Consider the following 25685-nt stretch of genomic DNA (forward strand, 5'->3'; position numbering starts at 1 on the left):
AATATTCCATATTATATTTTCATCATGACAAAGGAATTCTCTCAACGTTTTTTAATAGCTGTTAAGCGACATTAACAGTGCCTGTTCTCCTATTCTTGGATCTTTTAGTATCTCACATTGTGTTTGGAATGAAAGGTGATTTAATGTAATTTATGTAAGTAAAAAACTACAATGTTCAATAGTCTGTTTATAATTGTAGATATAAGTAATCTTGCAACCACATCTTCATCAAACACAGACTTTTTTCCTTTATGGCAGAATTATTTAGGCTTAATTTACCTTTAGAGAACAATTTCCTGCCTTCAGCAATACATGAATACACTAGTTTCACCATGTCTTCATCTCATTTATGTCCTTGATATTACATAGGGAAACATCAAAGATCACAGACTAAAGTAAAATGATCTGAAAAACTGTGATGCCAAACTGCGATGTTGTTTAGTCAACAAATATTTAGTGATCATTTATAATGAGGAAGACACAAAGAGTATAAAAAGACAATAAGTAGCCCACTCTGCTTATAATACAATAGGAGAGAGAACAAATATACATGAGTATTACAATCCAAGGTAGTAGTGGTGCCAAAATAAAAGTACTGCGTTAAGTACAAAAGAAACTTATAAAAGGGAAAATATTTCTATCTTGAATGACCGAAGAAAGCCTCATGGAGAGAATGGCCATATTAGATAGACTGAAAAGATAAGAATGCTAAATTAAGCAGTTTAGTTGAGGGGAAGCAGTGAGGGATTTTCGGGTTTAGATTTTGCTCAATAGGAAATTAGAAGCTTGTAGGTTTCATTAAAAAGTGACATTATGAAATCTTTGCTGTAGGTACCTTAACTCCATGATGAAATAGTATCTATCAGAAAGGATGATAGTAAAGAAAGCATCCAGGAGGCTAATGAGGTAGTCTAGTTGAGTGGTTAGGATGAATTATGGAAGTGGGAACCAGAACAAATGGATTTGATTTTTTTGAAGAAGATGCTTTGTGAACAGAGATTGCCAAGAGGTACACACTACAGCACAATGGCAGATATACCTCCCAAATGTCTTCTCTTTTTACCTGTTGAAATATCATCAGGAATCTCCAAATTCTCAGTACTACCTGTTCACTGTCACTCCTGCTAGGATCATGTGACAGAAGCATTCAGCAAGAACTGTCTGACATATAAGATGGATATTTTTAATTTAAATTCAAAATGAATAGATACTAATATTTCTAAGTCAACTATACAGATACAATTACTGAAACTTTGGAAATGGATTACTCCCAAGGACCAGAATATTAAGATAGTCTAAAGATATCCAAAGATAAAGCTTTGCATAAAGCCTTCGCTTAAGGGACAGAAAACTTAAATGTTTTACATATACTTCCTGCTTCTTAAGCAGAAACACCTCTTAAGGCAGAGAATAAAGGAACACATACCCCTGAAAGAATTGAAGGTGTAGTCGAAAGTGGCCAGCCACAAATGTGAAATTTCTTTCAAGTTTTGCATTTATCTTAAAAGCTCATGCAAACTCTTTTTGCTCCATAATATACCTGTCTGTTAATATAAAAATCATGTTCCCTGCCTCAAATTTTATAAGAAAACTGATGCTTCAAAAGATGTATGATGTATCCTGGTTTCATATGTGCCCTAGCTCACCACCATATATATCATGCCTAAAAGGCACAGATATATTATTTCATTTATTTCTTAGGATCATCTTGGAAGTAGACGTTATATCTCTATTTTAGAGAAAAAGAAACCAATGATCAAAGAACTAAAGTAACTCACCTATGGTCACATAGCTAGTGACTGGAAGAACTGGGACTTGAATTAGGAGCTGCCTAATTTCAACATCCGTGCTATTTCTATTATACTATTGTGTTTCTCATTTAGGGAATAGGGGAATTTAGAAAAGGTAAACCTTGGTGCAATACAAGGCCTATCCACTGAGTAGCTCAGGCCCAATCCCTGATTTTACCAGATTCCTCTACTACTAATGGAGATATAATTTACCAATATTAAGCCTTGTCAATTCTATCTCTTACATCTGGTATATGATCTCAACTACCACTGCTTGTGAATTATGATTCACTAGATTATTACAACAGTATTCCTAAAACTTATTCCTTGTCTCTATTCTCAGGACCTCTAATCCATACTCTAAAATGCCACCAGTGCCTTTAAAAAAAAAACCACAAATCTGGTCATTTTACCCCTCCGCTCAAAGTTTTCAGCAACTCCTTTATATGCCATAAAAAAAACCTCTGTGAAGTTGTTCCTAAGTTTTCAGTCACTTCTCTATTGCTCCTTCTTCCTCAATTTTGCTCCAGCAAGAACTATTAATTTTTAGGTCCGCTACCATACCGTAACACACCTTCATCGCATCTTCACGCTATTCCATTTGTGCCTCCTTGGCCTGGTATGTCTCCTCAGGCAAACTCCCATGGGTCTTTAAGTCTCAGCTTAAGGAACCATCTTTGGGAAGTCCACCTTGCCCCTGCCAGACTAAGGTACTCCTTACCCTCTATCTGCTGTATTTCTAAGGCCTCCTACACATACTTCCATTGTAGCGATTATTTGTATTTATTGCTTTATGTTACTAGTTTCTTATGAGCAGGACCTATGTGTTTTCATGTTAGTATTTCTGGTTACTAGCATAGTGCCCAGAACATAAGCATTCAAAAAAATGTATGGAGAAATAATAATGTTGAAAATTAAAAAAAAAAAAAAATTAGCAGTGAGTTTTTTTGTCACCAGTTGGCAATGATAAAATCATGAGTATTACTTCAACATTATTTGGTACCTACATGTACTGTCTTTGTTCAACATGAAAGAGATCCTTGCTTTCCATATTCTGCTCCAATAGTGTTCTGTTCTGGAGCATTAATGTCTGAATTTGATCTAGTAGATGTCGATTTTCTTCTTCTAAATTTCCTTTAAGTTGGCTTAGCAACTGTTTAAACACAAACATTTTTTTTAAATCAACATTTACATTTAACATAAATCACCCCAAACATCTGAAAAATATACAGTCTTGGGGCACCTGGGTAGCTCAGTCAGTTGAGTGTCTGACTCTTGGTTTTGGCTCAGGTAATGATTTCAGGGTCAGGAGATTAAGCCTGTGTTGGGCTCCACACTTAGCAGGGAATCTGCCTAAGATTCTCTCTCTCCCTCTTCCTCTGTCCCTTCTTCAACTCCCACACACTCTATAAAATCAATCAATCTTAAAAAAAAAAAAAAAAGACTGGGACGCCTGGGTGGCTCAGTTGGTTAAGCAGCTGCCTTCGGCTCAGGTCATGATCCCAGCGTCCTGGGATCGAGTCCCACATCGGGCTCCTTGCTCATCAGGGAGCCTGCTTCTCCCTCTGCCTCTGCCTGCCATTCTGTCTGCCTGTGCTCGCTCTCTCTCCCTCTCTCTGACAAATAAATAAAATCTTTAAAAAAAAAAAAAAAAAAAAAAAAAAAGACTTAGGTCTTCTGCTACTTGAACAATTAGGTGGTTGCACTTTGATCAGAACATGAATGATTATTTTAGTTATAATGAGAGCTAAAATACTAAGTTATGTGTTGTACACATTTTAAAAAATTCTTACAAACACTGGGTTTAACATATAATAAATTATCTAGTTCCAAAAACAGTTGCTTTCTTCAAAACTATTTAACTTATAGTCTGAAAGCTACCTGGCCTTCTATTTAAGGAGCTATGAAACCTTGGACAAGTAAATTAATTCTCTGGGCTTTCTATAAATGATCTCATCTATAAAATGAGAATAATTCACACCCCTGACTGTTGTAAGGATTAAATAATATATGTAAACTATCATGTGTCATGCCTTTAACACATAGTAGGTACTTAATATACCTCATTCTTTCCTCATCCACTGTTTTTTAGGAACCTTAGAAGTTTGTACATAGTTTTAATGGGTTGGTCAAAGGGACTCAGGTAATCTTGTCAGTGGTTGGTATTACTAGCTGATACTACTGGTAGTTGGGTTGCCAACAGCATTGGGTGGCTTCTTTGTAGTTAGAAGAAACTGGAAATGTGCCTTAGTTAGGCCAGAGATTCTAGTAGAAGTCAGAAAGCCCAAAGTAGTGATTTTCAAAATTCAGCATCACTCATAGAAACTATTTAAAAATGTAGATTTCCAGGGGCACCTAGATGACTCAGTTGGTTGAGCTTCCGACTTGGTTAGCTCACATCATCATCTCAGGGTTGGAGATCAAGCCCCCGCCTGGGGCTCCATGCTCAGCTTGGAGTCTGCTTGAGATTCTTTCTTCCTTCCTCTCCCTCCCCCTCTGCTCTTCCCCTGCTTGCACCTGTGTAAGCACACACACACACACACACACACACACACACTCTCTCTCTCTCAAATAAGTAAATCTATATATCTATCTCTTTTAAAAATGTGGATTTCTGGGTCCTAGCATTCAAATTCAACCAGTCTGGAGTACAGCCCAGAGATCTACACTTAAAAAAAAAAGGGAAAAAAATCCCAGATATTTTGTAAACTCTTAAGATACAGAAAAGCAATACTGTGAATATCCATAAATAGCCATTTAGAGCTAACCATTATCACTATTGTGTTATATTTATCTATATATTGTTAAATTGAAACACAACATGTGGTAGATTCATTACAAAACTGAACACAGTTTTTCTCCTCCCTGTGTCTATACCCTCTTGTGCTGTGACTTCTTGCTCTTACCAACAAGAAGTGGAATTTATTTTCCCTCTTTCTGATTTTGGAATGCCCTTGGCCATGAGAAGGAAGTGGAAGTGATGGAAGTTCCAAGCCTAGGCCTCAAAAAGCCTTATGTACTTCCACTTGTAATCCTGCTGGAGGATGAGAGACCACATGGCACAGAGAAAAGTTATGCCATCTGGGGCCACCCTAGGCCAGCCAGCCCTCAGAGTCTGTGCCAGTTCACTGCAGATGTGACTAAGATCAAATGATCTTGGTCACATTGATATATGCCATCAGCACATTTGCTCAGGCAATCCATAGATTCATGAGCAAAAGTAAATGTTCATGTCCATTATCAAAGGTTCTGTGTTGTTATATAACATTAATTACTGTGTCAACAATTAATGAAACATATATAGAGAAAAGAGAACACAATTTTATGTAGCTACAGCTCAGTGAATTAGCACAAAGTGAACATGTGTGAAACCAGTACCTGATTAAGAAACAGCTCATTAACTATATTCCAGAAACAAATTGTGCTGTCTTCTAATCACCATCCCTTCCCACGAAGATTAACTGCTATCCTGGCCTCTTATACTCTGGATTCATTTTTCCGCTCCCTCTAAATCATGCTATTACACGTGTTAGCCCCTAGCCAAGGGTTAACACTTGACTTGAGTTGGGACTACCAGCCAGAGATAAGTAGGTAGCTAGGGCCCTTTCTGGTCTCTCCTGGATAGCTTTCCAGGCTACCAGTGTCAGGTAGGACTTTATCAAGACTCACTATAGCTGGATGTCTCATTTCCTGGACCTCCCATTTAAATTTTTGACTAATTTGCTGGTCTATTCCTTACCCCAACCAATATTCCAACTCAGACCGTCTGAGAGTTGACCTGTGACAACTCTCCTGGGTATGGGACATTTTTGTGCTCTGCTCAAATCAAGTCAGTCTGCTCTGGTAGCAAAGTTGCTAATTTTCACAGTATGCCCCTCATCTGAACTACTAGGTATTGGAATTGGGGAAGGTGGAGGGGAATGGGAGAAATCACAAGATAAAATGCCTCAGACAATCACAGCTCCTACACAAAGTCAAGCAGTTTTCTTTAATAAATGCTTCTCAATTCGTTGAACACCTTTACTGCAGTTCCAGAGTACTACAATGGTTGTTTTTGACAATTTTGCCCAACTTTATTGTTTCTTGGGGAGTGGATTTGTCCTCCTCCTCCTTCTGTAAATCCATCACTCCAATTATATTTTATTTGCACTTTTATAAATCACAAGCATAATGAATGTTCTACACTTTATGAGCCTTGTTGGGTAATTAAATATGATTTTAAACTAGTACTTCTTTCTATTGGTTTATCATTTCAGACAAAACGCTTTTAAGTATTACTTTTCTACTCCTATTTCCCTTTAAAAGTTAGCTTAAGTGCCTTTTTTTTTTTTTTTTGTTTTGTTTTGTTTTGTTTTGTTTTAAGTGCCTTTTCTTAAAAGTGCCATGAAATTCAGGTGTTAAGCTATATTCAAACTTCAATGATTTGGGGGCCAAACAATAAAATTTAAGGATTTTTTTAAAAAGATTTATTTCTTTGCGAGAGAGAGAGAAGGAGAGTGAGAGAGAGCATGAGAGGGGAGAAGGTCAGAGGGAGAAGGACTCCCCAAGGAGCTGGGAGCCCTATGCTGAACTCGATCCCAGGACTCTGGGATCATGACCTGAGCCAAAGGCAGTCGCTTAACCAACTGAGCCACCCAGGCGCCCAAATTTAAGGATTTTCTAAGGCTTTCAGTATCCTTTTAGACTTTAAAACTTGTTTTATCAAATCATCACAAAGAGCAGCATGGAATTATGTTAATAACACAACTGTATACATAAGGCCAATGTCTTTTCTGCTCAAAACACAAATGGCTCCCCTGTTTTACTCAGAATAAAGTTATCTTTGTTGAAGGATGCCTATTAAAATTTCAATCTATATTCATTTATCCACCCTGGAAGTCTTCCTTTTTGCCCTACTTCATTTTTACATGCACATAACTTATCTACCTTGTAACATACCAGATGTTGCAGACCAATTTTCAAAATAGAGTAGTATTTCCAGTTCACATGCTCTTGTAAGAATCTTGCCATTCTCCACCAAAAGGCAGAATCTACTTTCTCTTTCCCTTGAGCCTGAATGTGACTTTGACTGCCTCAATGAAGAGAATACAGGGGAAATGATGCCGCCTAACTTCTGAGGTTTGATCATTATGGTATAGATGGCTTCTGTCTGGTTATCACCACGTTGTGAGAAAGCCCAAATTGGCCCTTGGGGAGACATCATGTGGAGAGAAAATGGATGCCTCCAGCTGGTAGCCAGCACCAACCACCAAACATGCATTTAGCCTTTCAATCACAGTTGCAAGTGGAACAGAAACAAACCTGCTCCACTGTCCCTGTCATTCTGATCCACAGACCTGGGAGCCTAATAAATGCTTGTTTTACACCACCAAGTGTTGGAGTAAAGTGCAATATATGTTATAAAACATTGAAATACTATATATTCCACCTGGTCGTTGTGTTTATTGTCTATTTCTTTCCGCCAGAATCTAAGCTCCACAAAGGGAAAGATTTTTATCTTTTTGGCTTACTAGTACATGCCAGGTGCTAAGTAAACATTTTTTCATTAAACAAGGGCACAATTTCACATTTTCAAAGTATGTGGGCACACAAGTTTAAACTAATAGTAAACAATGTTGAAATCCATAATAAAAGAAGTTTTTATGAATTATTTGTGAATTTCAATTACCTCTGACCAATTCTTTTTTTTTTTTTTTTTAAGATTTTATTTATTCGACAGAGAGAGACACAGCAAGAGAGGGAAAGCAAGCAGGCAGAGTAGGAGAGGGAGAAGCAGTCTTCCCACAGAGTGGAGAGCCTGACGTGGGGCTCGATCCCAGGACCCTGGGCTTATGACCTGAGCCAAAGGCAAATGCTTAATGACTGAGCCACTCCGGTACCCCACCCCTGACCAATTCTTTTAGAAATACCCAAGCAAATATATACTGCTATTCTAATTTTAATATGATTATTTTTCAGGCATGTGTTGATTCCTAAAAAAGAAACTTGTCAAAGCTCACCTCACACTGGTTATTTAGCTTGGTGGATGTGATGTCCAATTGTTGGTATTGTTCCTTTAGCTTTGAAAATTCAGCTTCTAATCTTGTTTGTTCCAGTTTGGAATTATTTAGAAGACTTTTCAAGTTTTTATGGTCAGTTTGTAAAACTTCAGTTTCTTTTACAAGCTGATTATACGTATGATTCAACCTATAATTAGAAATCATGATAGAAAGAGAATTAGATTCCCTTAATAGCTTTCACTGTAATTACATAATGTGAAAATGCTGTGGATCACATTCAGACATACTTAGAGAATATATCGGACTCTTTAGCCAGTGATTAAATTCATCAAAAATCTGTTTCTATTCTGTAAAACTAGAATAGAAAATTCAGACTAGTCTTCCCTTGAAATCTTCTAGCATGTTGTATACTGCATGTGGCTCATAAAAGTATTTTTCCCTCTATGTACCCCCAAACTTTTACAATGCAAAAATTATTTTTAGTTCAGGAGATGAACCGAAACAGGATGGAATTGTTAATTTACTATATTGTACTACTGAAACTAATATAAGACTATATGTTAACTAATTGGAATTAAAATAAAAACTTTAAAAAGTAAAAATAAAAAACAGAAGAGGTACATAATAAAATGTTTTTAAATATGAAAAACAAGAATAAAAACAAAAAACAACAAGAATAGGACACAGCCTGGATCTGGCCCGCTGAGTTGGCTCTAGTTTAATGACCTTTATCTTATGGCATTAAGAAAAAGAATGGTACTTGCTCAGAACATCTAATAATTTACTTCAACTCAATACCCAAAGAATTGAGTCAGTTTACAAGAATCATAAAATAAATAACAAAAATAATATATTTAAAAAATCAAGGCTTGGTAAAAAAATTAAATGGCAAGACCAGAAACATACAGAAAATGTTCCATAAATAGGCTGAATCCATGAATGAATGTATGCCATAAGTTATAACAGCTGGTTCGACCTCACTGAGATACAGATAGCTACACAATATATCAATACCTACAGAGATCAAAGATTTACCTACTGATGCTTCATGGGGGCAAGATATGAAGAGATACCATATACAATGTCCTCAACATCATCTCTAAGGCAAATGCTAAAATGAGATCTTTAAGAGAGTTTTTTTACACTGTCCTTTAAAGCTGAGAACATTAACATCAAAATGTAATTCAGTGAACACAATTCTAAAGAGGCCAAGACAAACTAGTCTATGTAAGAAACTTTGTTGGTTTGGCATTATCAAAGATTAAAACTTAGGTTACTTAGAGAAATGGGTAAGCAAACTATTCTTCTTGAGACAAGTCTTCACAAATACCTTTTTTGGTGTAAGAGCTCTTTCGGGTTTTACTTAAAGCCTTCTCTTGCCTTGCAACATAGACGTGAATACATAAAAGCTGGGACAGAACAGCTTTTATGTATTTGAGAGATAGAAAATATTCAGAACCACCCTTCCCTTCCAAGCCTGCAGAATCTCCTAATTCAAGATCATCATGCTCAATTTTTTCTCATCATGGAGGCTGAGTTCTTTCTCAGAAGGCTCCTCAGTAATGAATAAATTCATTTATTCATTGACATGAAATGAAATTGATTGAAATAAAAAAGGCCTCTAATTAGATTCCTAGAAGGCCTACCCAAGCTCACAAACTGTCCCAGTTCATTGTGAATCCCAACAATGGAAAAAGGTTAGGTTCAAGATGGAACTTTGATAGTAAGTGCCTTCTCCAATGTTACGTGTATAATGAAAATGACCCTGTCCTTGTATTCTGTAACTTGTCACAACTTGGTCTTCTACTGCACATACCGTAAAGATACATCCTTCTTGATTCTAGCTTGGTGTAGAGCTAATTGAAAGTTCAAATCCCCCAATACACTATTTCTAGTTATAACAATTACTAAATTAAAAACTACTGAGCATGGAAATAAAAATAGTTCTAGAAGCTTAGGGATTTTTTTTTTTTGTAAAGGAAAAGAAATATAGTTCTAAAAATGGATATTAAATTCATAACAGGACAAATAGTCAATGAATGACCTCCATTTGAATTGTGTGCTGCCTTTTAGCACTTCAGCTACGGTTAAGTGTAAGTGCAATGCAAATGTGTAGACTGCTTAAACTTTCGAAAGGTTTCTAAAAACCTTTTGATATATACCCTTATGAAGCAGATTGATTAGGGGTTGACAAGTTTTGATGTTCCCAGGGTTACAAACTAAAAAATAACTGCCTCACGGCAGTATGAGACCATTAATAACTAAGTTAAAAATAAGAATACAAATCTAGGAAATTGGAAGCTGTTAATTTATAAAAACTTTGAAAGACAAGAACTGAGATATCACACTAGCAAAGACAGACAGACATAAAGAATCATACTTCATTACATTCTGTCACAATAAAGCATATAAATGCTATCAAGGTACAAAAATTTCATTATAAAATGTGGCTTAAAAACTTAATTAGTTGAATAAATCAAGAGAGAAACAGTAGGTGAAAACAAGGGATCTATGTTTTCAAGCCATTTTGTAAATAGTTGCTTGATTTTGTTGGGTAATTTACTTACTGCTCTGGAGTCCTTTTAAAAAATTCTAAGTTACAGATGGTACTGCAAAGGGGCAGTATACACTTCAGGTGTAATGAATAATACAAAACTAAAATACATAAATATTTATTACCTATCATTTTCACCACAAAGTTTCTTGTATTCTGCAGCTATAGTCTCATGGTTTTTGTTTTCAAGCACCATTTTTTCCTGTTCTACTTTCAGTGTTTTTTCCAAATCTTCCAATTGTCCTTTCCGTTTTAGTAACTGATTGTAACTGGAAAAAATATTAGGTATTTGTTTTATAATATTTCCTTATAAAAAAGAAAATACTTTAGCAATGAAGAAAGCAAGAGTAATTTATTAGTAAGTACCACTATAAACATGATACATAAATTTCCTATGTAAATTATTCTAGATCATTTTAACATAAAATTTATTATATTATCTAAAGAAAACTGGTTTTAAATTAACAATACAAGAGAAGATAGTAAATTACCGATCTTCAAGGTCTTTATGTTCCACCTCGAGATTTTTGTGGGCAGACTTTAGAGTTCCATGCTTAGCGATGAGAGACTCATACTCTGAAGCCTGACGTTCATGAAGAAGTTCCAGCTTTTCATGATCTTTGATCAGAGAATCATAGAGAGATTTCAGGTCTTCTCGCTCTTTGATTACAGCTTCATTTTCATTTTCTAAGGAAGACTGCTGGATTAGGAGTTGTGCATTCTGGTTCATAAGTGAAGTACTTTGGGAATTAAGGGTAGAATTTTCAACCTGTAAGAAAGTATACTGTTTATCAGACCTAAGAAAAATAGTTATCTTGTTCTTCTAGAAGATGCGTATGTGTTTATTACAGATAAAATAATTCTCCCGTGTTAAAAATTATTTAAAAATAAAATTCTAGGTCTGCCTGGGTGGCTCAGTCAATTAAGTGGCTACTTTTGGCTCAGGTCATGATCCCAGGGTTCTGGGATCGAGGACCGCATCAAGCTCCCTGCTCAGTGGAAAGCCTGTTTTCCCTCTGTCCACCACTCTACCTACTTGTGCTCTCTCTATCTCTCTGTCAAATAAATAAATAAAATCTTAAAAAAAAATTCTAATGGCAACATAAAAAATGTAAAAGATAACAATAACTTAAGGAAGCACTACATAAATTACAGCAGATATAGTCATATTATACTGAGAAAATTTGGTTTTTAGTATTTAAAAGAACAAACTATAATTTAATGTTATTCATTTATATTATTTAATTTAATATCAATATAAATTTTATATTGATTTAATATTATTTATATTATTTAATTTAATATTCTTTTGAGATGCCTATCATATGTACGTTTTGGGTTGAATTATTTTAAATGAAGGTGATTAGAAACAACTGTATTCCACTCATGAAAAAGTACAGAATTTAAAATGCTACTTTATCACTTTCTAAAACTTAAGAGGCAACAGAACTGAAAAATTACTTGTGAAAATTCAACTGGGAATTTCCTTAGGCGTCTACATTATATTAGTATATGTTTTACCATTTGGAAAAGAGTTACAGAAAGAACTTTCAGATTCAGAGATGGAATTTTTTTCTTTGGCTCTTTAAGACATTTCAAAGAGTTGTACTTTTCCCAACCTGATCATTCTGTGTGAAAAGACACTACAGCATTAAGTGCAAGATGGATCCTCTGCACTAAGGAAAAGTCTGAAGACAAAACTTTCATGCTGTGTTGTTTCCTAAGAACCAATAGGAAAGTTATAAAAATGAAATAAACAATGGTATTTGCAATCATACTCCACAGCAAGGGTTCCTACTTGAGCAATTACAATCAACTTGTGTGAAACAGGTGAAAAGGCCATTAAGTAAATTTAAGTGAAATAAAGATAAAATTATATTTTAAATAAATAAGTATTTCACTTTGTTTATTTATTCTTTTCTTATGCCAGGCCTTACTGGCTGGGGCTGCTGCCGCTCCCCTGGCTCCTTGTGTAGCTGTCAGGGGCTCCACTGTAGTCCTGGGTGTGCCCATAAATATTTTAAATAAAAATTTTTAAATATATTTTTATATATTTTAAATAAAGATAAAGTTAGCTTTATTGTATTTATATGCATTGAATGAATTTATTAGTTAATATTTAGAGGCCCTGATATTTAAAAAAATGTTGATATCTGGAAGCCTGCATAGCATTAAGTTGATATATTTTAATTTATCTTCCATTAAATTCACTCACTAAGAAACAATGTTACCATGTCTAGTTACCCTTTTTTAAGAGCATAATTCAAAAAGTTGGTTGCATATCCCCAAATATTACATTACAACCTGAAGCTTTGCATTCTGGGTTTGAAGAGTAGTATTCTGCTCCTGTAAGGACACCGTCTGCCTCTGAAGTGCAAGAATCTGAGCCTGCAAATTATTGTTCTGTGTCTCCAGTTGCTTCAGTTGAGTTTTCAATGCTTGCTTCTCTGCTTGCAGGGTAGCATTCTTAATAAAGAAAACACACATATTTTTAAAAGTAACAAACATATTTCTGTTTAACAGATATTAGAATTTTTTTAACAACTATTACCATTAAAATCCAAAACAAAATCCCAACAATCTTGAAAGACTTAAACAGTTCCCCTCTATCCCAAATTGTAAAGAGAGAGTTCATCAAAGAGAAAGAAAGCACTAATACCAAAACCTTACTATTGTGTCTTTATACTGTCTGCTTTATAATGTCCAAAAAATAAAATATTCCATTCTTCATATATTAACACAAGAAACTGGAATGGGTTTATTAGTTATATGGTTTTCATGCTGTTCAAAAGTATGTGGGACTGTGTCTAGCTAATGAAGTGCACATTTTCTAACTGCCCAAAGGCAAAAATACATACACAGGTGAGTGTTGGTCCCAGGGGTAGCAGCAAAACTAATTATTTTAATAAATACAAATTTGGAAGAGAAGCAGGAACAATTTTAACCATGTGTTTAAAACATTTAGTTCAAAATTGACCTAACAGATGTTACATATTTTCTTTAGAGATTTTTTTTTTCCCCATGGTATAAAACACTTACTAAGACTCTATTTTATCTATAGGACTTCTGGAGCAAAGCCAAACAAAACATACAATTTTCAATTGTCCTAGTACATTTGACCATATTTCAATTTTATAGTTAAACAGTGAATTACTATGCAAATCACAGATCATTATTAATTTAATTTGACAGATATTAAAATGCTTGTCATGGATATTATATTTTTAGGGTTACTTCTAAATAACATTTCATAAAAAATCAGCATAAAAATGTATAAACAAAGAACCTCTGGAAAACTGAAATAAAACGTTACATCCAAAAAGGCCAGAATTTGTTACATATAATTGCAATATGCATAAAAAGTTACAACTGAATCACAACATATCACTTTTATCATATCTACATAGGGGACAAAGAAATCATTCATTTTATAGGCTTTCAAAGTTACATATACTACATGTCACTGTATAAAAGGCAAGTAATGATTTAACCCATACATTTTATCACAAAATCAAAGGTGAGGAAGCACAATGCTTTAAGATGGGTTTTGATATTTTTTACTTCTCTTGTGTTCATTTATTTGAATAAAAACAGTGAAAAAATTTATACTGGAAAAATAATACTGAACGCTGATATATTTATATACCATCTTGATATACCAAAAAGTGAACCATTTTTCACTTACATACATTAGGTGCTACTATAGTTCAGCTCTTAAGAAACCAAAAAGTACAAAGCTCTAATGACAAGTCTGGGTATCTTTACAGTCATAAGAAAAGTTCTATAGTCTATAAAGAATAAGAGATAGAGTAGAAAGAATATCTCAGAGCAGGAAAAGATTTATAATGGAAAAGTTAGGTGGTCAGTAAATATACTGACAAATGCACCCAAATTATTGGTGTAATAAAAGGTTAGCAATCTAATAAACCATTACCTAAAATAAAGTGGCTAAAAAATGACAACCAAGTAACTTTTTCCAATAGAAATTTATGAAGTCAGTCAAAGGGAAAAGAGATTTACCTTATAGCACTTTTACATACCAGCAAAATTTTCCGAAATACAATTATTAACCCAAGTGATGGAGGTTTGTATCTATGTGCATATATATATATATATACACACATACATATATATGTAAATCACTGAATATTTAAAATAGGTATTCATATACGGCTGATAAACAGAAAGATTATGAAATAGCTCACTAATAATTTAAAACATGAAAATTAAAATACTTTCTTACTGCTTTAACAAAAATTAAAAGGCCAGTAACATCAAATGTTTATCTAAAAAAACAGGTAATCTATTAGTGGAATTGAAAACTGATGTGATCTTCAAAGGCTAACATGATGACACCAATTAAAATTACACAGATATATATATATACATATATGCATACACACACACCCTCTGGCCTATAAATTCTGCCATCAGGAATTTACTACCCCATGAACATACCATACATGGATTTTCATTGCAGCAAAATCTGAAAATACATTTATTTAAATAAATTATGGTAATATCCACACTATGGAATAGTAAACAAAATGATATGATCTATAACTGCCTAAAATAGATCCCTAAGGTAACATAATTGAAACATGCAAGTAAAAATACTGTATAGCATGAATCCACAGATGTAAATTTGTAAAAGAAATATACTTCTAGACATACAAATGGCCAACAGACACATGAAAAAATGCTCAACATCACTCATCATCAGGGAAATACAAATCAAAATTACAATGAGATACTATCTCACACCTGTCAGAATAGCTAAAATTAATAACACAGGAAAGAGCAGATGTTGACAAGGATGCGTAGAAAGAAGAGCCCTCTAATACAGTGGTGGGAATGCAAACTGGTACAGCCACTCTGGAAAACAGTATAGAGGTCCCTCAAAAAGCTAAAGATAGGGGCACCTGGGTGGCTCAATCATTGAGCCTTCAGCTCAGGTCATGACCCCAGGGTCCTGGGATCAAGTCCCGCATCAGGCTTTCTGCCCGATCAGTGGAAAGCCTGCTTCTCCCTCTCCTACTCCCCCTGCTTGTGTTCCCTTTCTCACTGTCTCTCTCTGTCAAATAAATAAATAAAATCTTAAAAAAAAAAAAAAAAAAGTTTAAAGACAAACTATCCTATAATCCAGCAATTGCCTTACTAGGTATTTACCCAAAGGGTACAGAAACACTGATTCGAAGGGATACATGCACCCTGATGTTTATAACACTATTATCCACAATAGCCAAATTATGGAAAGAGCCCAAATGTCCCTCAAATGATGAATAAGAAAGTTGTGCTATGTATGTATACAATGGAAAATTTTTCAGCTGAAAAAAGAATGAAATCTTTCCATTTGTGACGACATGCATGGAGCAAGACAGTATTATGCTAAGCAAAATAAGTCAGAGAAAGACAAATACCATATGATTTTACTCATATGTGGAATTTAAGAAACATTAACAGATGAACACAGGGGGTTAAAAAAAAAAAAAAAAAACGAGGCAAACCAGAAAGCAGACTGTTAACTACAGAGAACAAACTGAGGGTTACTGGAGGGGAAGTAGATGGAGGAATGGATGATATGTCTGATGGGCATTAAGGAGGGCACTTATGAATCACTAAACCCTACACCTGAAACTAATATTATGCTATATGTTAACTAACTAAAATTTAAATCTTGGAAGAAAAAAAAATTTTACTACTTTTTTTTTTTTTTTTAAATAACTAGGCTCTAAGCCCAGCATAGAGCCTAACATGGGAATCTGAACTCACAACCCTGAGATCAAGACCTGAGCGGAGATCAAGAGTCGGACAGTTAACCAACTGAGCCACCCAGGTGTCCCAAAAGAAATACACAGATAAGTCACGAACATTCTTCTGGGAAGACTGTTTACAGTGATTACTTCTGGATGAGGAAGCAGGAATCAACATCGTAGGAGATTAATTTTTGGCATTATGGCTTAAAGTTTTCAATTCATGTTATATTAAAACATAACAACAACTGCAACTATTTTACCTGTTAGTATATAAATTTTCTTAAGTTAATTCATCTTTATAGGATGAATGGTGAATTAGCTTGATTACCTTTTTTTGACAAATATTTCTCTAACTTATTCAGCCAATATTTACTGTGTCAGCTATCTACCAGGCTTAATTCTACATATTGATGGCACAGTGGTTTAAAAAGAAGAAAAAAAGAAAAGAAAAGAAAAAAAAAAGAAAAGAAAAGCCCCTGCTGTCAAGGAGCTTTTTTCCCAGTGGACAACCAACAAATATATAAGCAATATACTTTCACTAGTGAGAAGTGTTATGAAAAAGAAACTTATGGCATGAAGTGTTATGAAAAAGAAACTTATGGCATGATAGTGAATTGTTTAGGTTGAAAATAGCTACTTTACTGGGGAAAGGGGTCAGGAAAGATCTTTTGCAGGAGATATGTGATATGAAGGTTGAATGCCAGTCATGTGTTCCAAGTAGAGGATCCAAACATAAATCTCTGGAAATATGAACAAATAGAAAAGGCCAATAGGAACAAATAGAAAAGGCTAATATGACTTCAGTTGATTTACTTACATACTAGGCACTGTTTTGTGTTTTCTAGGTATTGACAGATAGTAATAATATCTCAAGGTTAATAAATAGAAGGGGTGAAGAGTGGTGTGGTCTAAGACCAATAATAGAGGCAGGGCAAAGGCAGGAATGATCTTGAAGGACACTGAAAAAATTGAATTTTATTCTAATTGGAAGGGGTAGCCATTGAATATCTTAAGTAGAAAAGTGACATGACCAGGATTATGTTTCAAAAAATAACTCTGGCTACTATAATAAAAATGGGTTTTAGATTGGGCCAGGAGTAGAAGGGGGGGAAGCCTGCCAGTCAGGCTATTCTAAAAATCCAGATGAGAGATAATGGTACCTTAGACTAGAATGGTAGGAGCAAAGATGGGCTTGGATTACATTTTCACAACAGAGTTGACAAAGTTGGCTGATGGACATATATGAAGGTGATGGAGAAAAGTAAGTTAAATTAAATTATTAGTTCTTTACTCTTTTACTATGAATCAGTCAAGAAAGTATAAACTAGATTAAACTTCCTAAGTTATATACATAATGATACTTCTAAAAATAACCTTTTCCTACTAAAAATTTAAAAATACTTACATTTCTTTCTACTTCAATTAATCTGTCTTTAACTTTCAGAAGCTCTCTAGTTGTTTCTTGACTTTCTCGCTCCCATTTATTATCTTCACCAGAAGCTGGGGGAGAGCTCTGTACCATTCTTTCTTCATCTTGTCTCTGTTTGAGAGCTTCATAATTCTTTTTCACCTAAAATTTTATTTAAAATATGTTAATGGGGAGAAAAAGAATCACCAAAGTTATCACTTCTTACAATCAGACTCTGCAATGGTCTGGTGAATGTGAAAGACACTATTAAAAAAATGTGATAAATAATATGTACGATTATCACTACTATCATGATCACAATTTATGCTTTGTAAACTGCAAATTCTTTTCTCCTAGAAAATTTAAATACACTCTGCTTATGTGCCACACTCTAATAATATATGGGCTATACTCTCGTAATAATTTCAGATCCTGTTGCTTATGATGAAAATATCACTAAAGAATCGATTAACTGGACATAGACATGTGCTAAATATTAATAATTATTTTGACCCATCTATAGCTGGATTTAGAAATTTCAGAGATTCCATGTAAAGGTCAGATGAAGACCTGACATATGTAATAATTCCTTCTAAAAAGATACCTAAAGTTGAGGAAGCATCTGTGTATGCCTGCCCTTTTAAGCAGGATATGTTGCCCAGAATGAGCAGTATTAATAGATAAATTAGTAATAACTTCTTTATTCAGGTCCTAATCTACAAATAATTACTGTAATTTACTTAATAAAAAGTGAGCAAGCCAAGGATTTATCTTACCCAGGGTTTTCTGGTGTCATTACAACCAAAACCTACTTTAAGAAACTAAGAACTTGGTCATCCTACATTACCAAAATTACTAACTTAATAGCACGCTTCAATTTAAGCTGGTTATTATTATATTTCTCTTGAATCATTAGTTTATCCACGGAGACATTTTACACAAATTTCTAAATTAAAACCCAAACTTTATATTAAGACAAAAATAGAAGTGTCTAAAATAATTCAGTATCTAAAGCAAACCTTAAGAAAGCTTATGACTCAACTGAGTTAGAAAATGACATGAGACTAAAGATGCCCAAAACAGAATATAATTTAAAGCTTGGCTGAGTGATCTAATAGGTGTTCTGGGATCCTAATTTTTTTTTTAAAAATTTTAATATCCTTTTTTTTAAAAGATTTTATTTATTTGACAGAGATTCAAAGTAGGCAGAGAGGCAGGCAGAGAGAGAGGAGGAAGCAAGCTCCCTGCTGAGCAGACAGCCCAATGGGGGGCTTGATCCCAGGACCCTGGGATCATGACCTGAGCTGAAGGCAGAGGCTTTAACCCACTGAGCCACCCAGCCACCCTTAATTTTAATATCCTAATAACAAATGAATGACATCATTTCCACTCTCCTATTTTACATTAATTTCCCACAGGGTCTTTACTCTAGGCTTCTAAAGACTATAGACATATGCCATTATGAAGAAGGGGAGTTGAGAATAAAACTCAAAGCTTCTTATTTTTAGTCCATTGTTACAACTAAGTTTCAATAATTCCCCTTTACCTGATATATCCACAGAATCTCTAATTTATGTTCACATAAAAAATGACATATCTGCCATCAACATTTCTTTGAGGCAGCATACAGGTGGGTCTTGCCTTTTAACCTAATTTATTAACCTCTGCCTTCCAACTGAGATGTTTAGAACTTTTATATTTAATGTGATTATTGATCTGGTTTGTTTTAAAACTGACATTTTGCTCTTTGTCCAATCTGTACTTTTGTTCCTCTTTTTTTCCTGTTTTTTGTTTTTTTTATAATAATTCTACTTTATCTCCTTTGCTGGCATATTAGCTATACCTTTTGGTCATGCTATTTTAGCAATTACTTCAGGCCTTCAACTCATATTTAACTTTCATATCTTCAAGTGATAAACCTCTTCACATATAGTATTAAAAGTTAGTACAGTCTAATTTCAGTTTTATGGCAGCCTAATTTCCTGTTTATGGCAGGTGGCTGGTCCAATGCCAAAGTGGCTGGAAGTGGAAAATGATGAAATTTTCCATCTCTGCCCCCTGGACTTGAAATGCATATAATCAACCCATACCCAAACTGGCTGAGTAGCTTCATGAAGCTGACTTTCTTTGCAACCTAGATACTGCAGATTAATTAAATCTGGCACCAAATTTTACTTTATTTTTTGGACAATCCTTCATGTAAACTAAGCAAAATTCTAGAATTTCTTCTTTAACAATATATGTTTCATGGTACAAATATCAAAAATGATGGTGTGGGCAAATGGGGAACAAAACCTTTTTCCTTTTCTGTGTGAGAAATCCATCTTTGTTAACTGCGTCCTTAGAAACCTGAAGAAATTGGAATGTTGTGTTACTAGGCAAGATTGCATATGAGAAAAATGACCCAACTGGCACATTTTATTTATTTATTTATTTATTTATTTATTTATTATGGTTTTATTTATTTATTTTACAGAGAGAGACACAGAGAGAGAGAGAGAGAGGGAACACAAGCAGGGGGAGCAGGAGAGGGAGAAGTAGGCTTCCCGCTAAGCAGAGAGCTCAATGTGGGCCCCAATCACAGGACCCTGGGAAAATAACCTGAGCCGAAGGCAGATGCTTAATGACTGAGCCACCCAGGCACTGTGTAAATTATATTTAGACTGCAAGAACTGTAAGTACCTAATAGGAAGCTGTATCTTTAAACTTCTCTGAGTGCAGCAACTCTTAAAATTATTATATCCATTGTGGAGACCCCCATGCCTTCAGAGTTTTTGCAAGAGATGATGACTACTATGGAGCATTGAGTCTCAAAGACAGTGCAGCTCCTGCATGCTCATTGTGAATCTCATTGTCTTGCACCTGAACTGTCATCTGGTGGGAATATGACTTTCAAACAACTATAAGAAGAGGGACCCATGACAGTGCCCTGCTATATACTTGTATTTCAAACAGCATCCTGAATCAAAGGATTCTAAATTGGGCCCACAGTAATCTTCTCAGTCTAAATGTTTAGTTGATTATAAAACCATTCCTGGTGGTACCACAGAGATGATAAAAGGGAAAACAAAACAAAACAAAACAAAAAAAACAGAACATGATTCTACCTATCTACCATATACTAATCCTAGGGAATGGACAAGCCCTTTTGATTTCAATTTATTTATGTAAGGGAAAACAGTTGCTCCTGCCCTGCTTATTTCACAGAATAATTCCAAATATCACAAGACAGCAGATCTAGAAGAAAACTCAAATTTATGAGAACAGGTGATTTCTTACATCACACATACTATTTCCCTCTAGTTGGTATCCTCATACCCACATCTCTATCAAACTTTTACCTGGATTTTCAATAGAAGTATGTCAAAGTGAAGTATCAATATTACATTGAGAGCTTTTCTAAAGAGTAAGACTGCCTCTTCCCCATTCCATTCCCACAAAACTAGTATGTCTCTAACTGCATGGGGAACATGTGCACATGAAATAGAATTGTATAAACTACAGTGTATAAACAAAATATAGTTTGTCATAAACTAAATGACCAAGATCTGCTACTTTCAAATTTAAGAAAAAGGAAGAAATAGAATATTAATGACAATGCTTTTTTGTTTTCTTACTTTACACTTTTCTCTCCAAATTTTGACAATTAAAATTCTTTCCGGGGAAATGACTTACTGTTTTAAGTTCTTGGCGCAATTGCTGGTTATAATTTGTGGATTCTTCTAATCGAGCTTCTAAGGCAGCAATTTTTTCTTCTTTTATTTCAAGGGACTTCTTTAGAGTGGATTCTAATTTTGATTCCAAAAGTTTGTACCTACTATCCAAGTAAAAAAATAACATAGTTCATCACTGGAGGCAGATGTGAATGTCAATATTTTAGTTATCTTTTTGAATGGTGGATTCATAAATATATTATTTGTAATTATTTTTTACAAAAAGGACAGTACATGAATACAGTTTGAAAGCCAATCACAAAATAGGGATTATGATGAATTCTTTTTTTTTTTTAAAGATTTTTTTATTTATTTATTTGACAGACAGAGGCCACAAGTAGGCAGAGAGGCAGGCAGAGACAGAGAGAGAGGGAAGCAGGCTCCCCGCTGAGCCGAGAGCCAGACTCGGGGCTTGATCCCAGGACCCTGGGATCATGACCTGAGCCGAAGGCAGAGGCTTTAACCCACTGAGCCACCCAGGCGCCCCATAATGAATTCTTATACATGAGAATCTTGATAACTACACAGAATAAAAACGTGAAGTACATATATGAGAAATTTTATCATTCTGCCTTTTACTCTAATTAATTTATATATACACTCTTTCTGCTTGCTCAGTTTTTAAGTTCATTGAGAAAAGAGAAAAAAATCTCATTCATTTTGGTATTGGCTTGAATAAAGAGACTTTTTTTTTTTTTTTTTTTTGTGAGTGAGAGAGACAACAAACAGGTAGGGAGAAGGGTCAGAGAGAGGGGGAGAAGCAGACTCTTCGCTCAGCAGGGAGCCCAATGTGGGGGCTCGATCCCAGGACCCTGAGAGCACAACCTGAGCTGAAGGCAGATGATTAACCAACTGAGCCACCCAGGTGTCCCAGGAGACATTTTTAAAAGCATTTAATGAATCTAACTTTGGATATGTTGAATGTGTGATGCCCGAATTGCTTCTAGATTGTCTAGATGAAAACGTCCACTAAGAGGAGAATAATGCAGCTATCAGGGAAGATGATAGATGGCAATGCATAGCATTCAGAATAAATGATTAAGAGGCCTGAAAACATAACCCTAGGAAACTATATTACGAGAAGACGTAAGAAAAGAGCTGTTAAAAAAGACAAGAGTGACTGCTTAGCACTCTATTTGTAACTCTACCACTGATTTACTTCATTGCATTTTATCTATTTATACACGCAAACACACAACTTAGACTATCTATTCCTTAATGGTAAGAATAACTTAATTATATCTTAAAACAGTTAGAGGGAATGACTTCAATGAGAAAGATGAAAAGGTTAGACTAATAATTAGGGACATCACCTGAGATTAGCAGTAAAGATAGGTGCAGATATACATAAATTCCAAAGGATGAAATGTTAAAGGAATTTATGTCTGTGAGCTTTTATTTTCCTTGTGACACTAAGGCTAACTTAATGATTGAGAAAGAAGCTGGTTTGGTGGCTTAAGACACTTCTTTTTCTGATCTACCAAATTTGATCAGGCTCTCAATTCCAGTTCCCAAAAAAATTTAGTTTAATATATACCATTAGCTCCATTTCTAATGCTTTCATTATATACAGAAATGTGTAGCTTAATGAATGCATCACATCTTGCCTAGATTATTTCAATAGCTTCCTAACTGGTCTCTGTGCCTCCAATTTGTCCCTTTTTCTTTCCTTCTTAAAGATTTATTTATTTGAGAGAGGACACAGAGAAGGGTAGAGGGAGAGAGAATCTCAAGCAGACTCCCCACTGAGCTGGGAGCCAGATGTAGGGCTCTGAGATCATGACCTGAGCCCAAATCAAGAGTCGGATGCTTAACCAACTGAGCCACCCAGGCGCCCCTGCGTCGTGTCACTCTAACAATTACTCAGTACATCTCTGTGCTTTATTTCCATGGAATGCCCTTCTCCACCATTTCCACCTCACAAATTTCAGTCATTCTTTAAGGTTCAGCAGAAGCATTATCATTTCTTTGATGCTTGGTGATCAGCAAATGATAAGAGCTCAATAATACTGACAAGTTGTTTGAATTAAGGTTTGGGAAGAGGTGCCAAATTAATATGAAGTACTCATCTACAGTTGGGTTCTAAGAGGGTCATTTCGGGTAGCTACACAGTATACTGATCCCCGCCCCTAACACCTAAATGTTTTACACATGATGGGCAATAAATTTGTGTGAATAAAGAAATGATGCATATTTGGTATCTATATTAAGAGTTAGTCAACTCAACTGGCCCTTATCTATTTAACTCAAATAAAAATAGTTTATCATGAAAAAGCTATATGATTAATCCAATTATGGTTGCTTGAATTCATTGCTAGAACAAATGCCTCAAATTATTTCCATTTGTTATTACAGAACTAACCTTTGAATTTCAATCTATTTTATTAACTCTGAATATTTTCAAAATTACATAAACAAACCCCATATAATCAGCATTAATTTTTCCTATATACATTTAATAAATACTAGAACATTAAGAGTTGGTAGACAATAAGATACAAATTACATTACAAAAATTCCAATGAATTAAAGTCTAGACTACATAAAAGTTATTTTTAACAATACATACTTCTAGTCTAGCTGGAATCACATGGCTGACTGGATGCTAAACAGTAGACTACTTGAAAATCTGTCTGACAGACTGTAATTATCATGAGAGAATAAAAATTTTTAAGCTTGTATTGATCATTCTCAAAATTAAAGGGTATATAAAGTAATTTTTTATTGTTTGTCAAGACTTATTTTTCCACATTATTTTTATGCCTTAATTATATCAGTATATTTTCCTTTGTTTCGTATTTCTCTTCGATCTCTCTTTAAGTCTACTTTTAGCACACAAAATACATGAAACAACTGAGGCATTTAAGTACACGATTCAAATAAAAAACTAACTTTATATTTCAAGAGAAGGTTTGTTTATTGTTATCTCATGCTACTTTTGCAGGTAATTACACCCTCTGGTCTTTCGCTAGCTGGGTGGTGTTCTGTTTTTCTACTAAGTCGTAACTGTTTATAGTAATATTTTAGCATTTTTTTCTTGTACCAATATTAGGTTGTATTTATCTGGGTTTTTACTTTTTTTTCGTATAGAACTTTCTCTATGGAAAGAAAGGAACCAGAAACAGGATGAAATATAAATATTCTGTATTAGTACAGCAAAGAAAGTTTGAGCAGAAAAATAACAATAATTTCAACTGTTTGCCAAACAGACTTAATACTCACCTGTCATCAGTACTTTGCTCATCATGTAAGAGTCGCTCTTTATTTAACCCTATCTTCTCAAGCTCATGAGTTAATTTTTCAAGATCATTATTCATTTGTTGAGTCTTCAATTTTTCACTTACCAAATCCTTATTTTAAAAGGAATGAAAAACTCACGTAAGTGTCATGACCATGAACATCTAACAAAGTTAGCCAAGACTATAACTACCACTATCCAGGAATACATATAATTCAAACCAGGAAAAACAGAAATGTTGTTGAATTTTTCTTCACCAATAAAAAGTAGTTAAGCAACAAAATAACCTAGTTCAACCTGGTTTTCCTCTTCTTGTTTTTTGCTAATATTTCTTTTCATGTTAAAACTGAAAGGAAAAACTCTTTACTTGTGAACACGTTAGGTTTGAAAACTGTAAGAAAAAGGATACATATCCATTAACTTTTTAATAATGAGCTAGGACTTTAGTGCATATTTCTTCCTATGAATATATGCTGGATACCACAACCTTCTTACACCACAAGCATCCGTCTGTCAGTGGAAGAGCCCTAAGATACTGAGCTGAAGAAAAAGGGCACATTCTTAGAAGTTTAGACCCAAGGAACCTGTTGTTCATGACTATAGGACTGTACAACAACAGAATAAAAGCATAAATCTAATAATGGGTCCTTCTCAATGTCTGTTTAGCAGAAATGCAGACTTCCTTAAATGAGTTTCTGCCAGAACTGTAAGAAACTTTTTTTTTTTTTAAAGATTTAATTTATTAATTTATTTATTTGACAGGCAGAGATCACAAGGAGACAGAGAGGCAGGCAGAGAGAGAGAGAGAAGGAGGCAGGCTCCCTGCTGAGCAGAGAACCCCATGCGGGACTCGATCCTAGGACCCCAAGATCATGACCCGAGCCGAAGGCAGCGGCTTAACCCTCTGAGCCACCCAGGTGCCCTGTAAGAAACTTTTAAACTCATCTTAAAGGATTGCCATGTATAGTACAGCATAGGGATAGCAAAAAAGAGCCAAGCATGCTGTCTTCTAATTTATATCATGTTTCATAGGACCTACTGCCAATCAACTCCTGAAAATTTCACAACTCTTCTCAACACACAGATCCAAGCAACTACCAATTGTTCAGTGTTGACTCTTAAGTTCAACCTGATTTGCATGCTCAGGCTTAGAGGTCAAAATTCTTTGGATTTTTGGAGTCTGAAAGATCTGGACTCGATTCAAGTCCAATTTTGCCATTTATTAGC

General features: G+C 34.7%; 1 protein-coding gene across 4 annotated transcripts in view; it reads right to left on the minus strand.

Moving 5' to 3' along the window:
* Positions 1-25685, minus strand: part of LOC111148144 (coiled-coil domain containing 88A) — a 120224-nt gene that overhangs the window by 14608 nt on the left and 79931 nt on the right. For all 4 annotated transcript variants that reach the window (XM_022504578.1, XM_022504577.1, XM_022504576.1 and 1 more), the window contains exons 16-23: positions 24443-24570; positions 21183-21324; positions 17505-17669; positions 12648-12809; positions 10835-11112; positions 10469-10612; positions 7790-7976; positions 2798-2943 (exon numbers count right to left, since the gene is read on the minus strand). In XM_022504578.1, coding sequence (XP_022360286.1) covers positions 2798-2943; positions 7790-7976; positions 10469-10612; positions 10835-11112; positions 12648-12809; positions 17505-17669; positions 21183-21324; positions 24443-24570 — 1352 coding nt within the window. The remainder of the gene's footprint in view (positions 1-2797; positions 2944-7789; positions 7977-10468; positions 10613-10834; positions 11113-12647; positions 12810-17504; positions 17670-21182; positions 21325-24442; positions 24571-25685) is intronic.

The sequence above is a fragment of the Enhydra lutris genome, unplaced genomic scaffold (genome assembly GCF_002288905.1).
Source record: "Enhydra lutris kenyoni isolate GAN:26980312 unplaced genomic scaffold, ASM228890v2 scaffoldscaffold18, whole genome shotgun sequence".
NCBI lineage: Eukaryota > Metazoa > Chordata > Mammalia > Carnivora > Mustelidae > Enhydra > Enhydra lutris.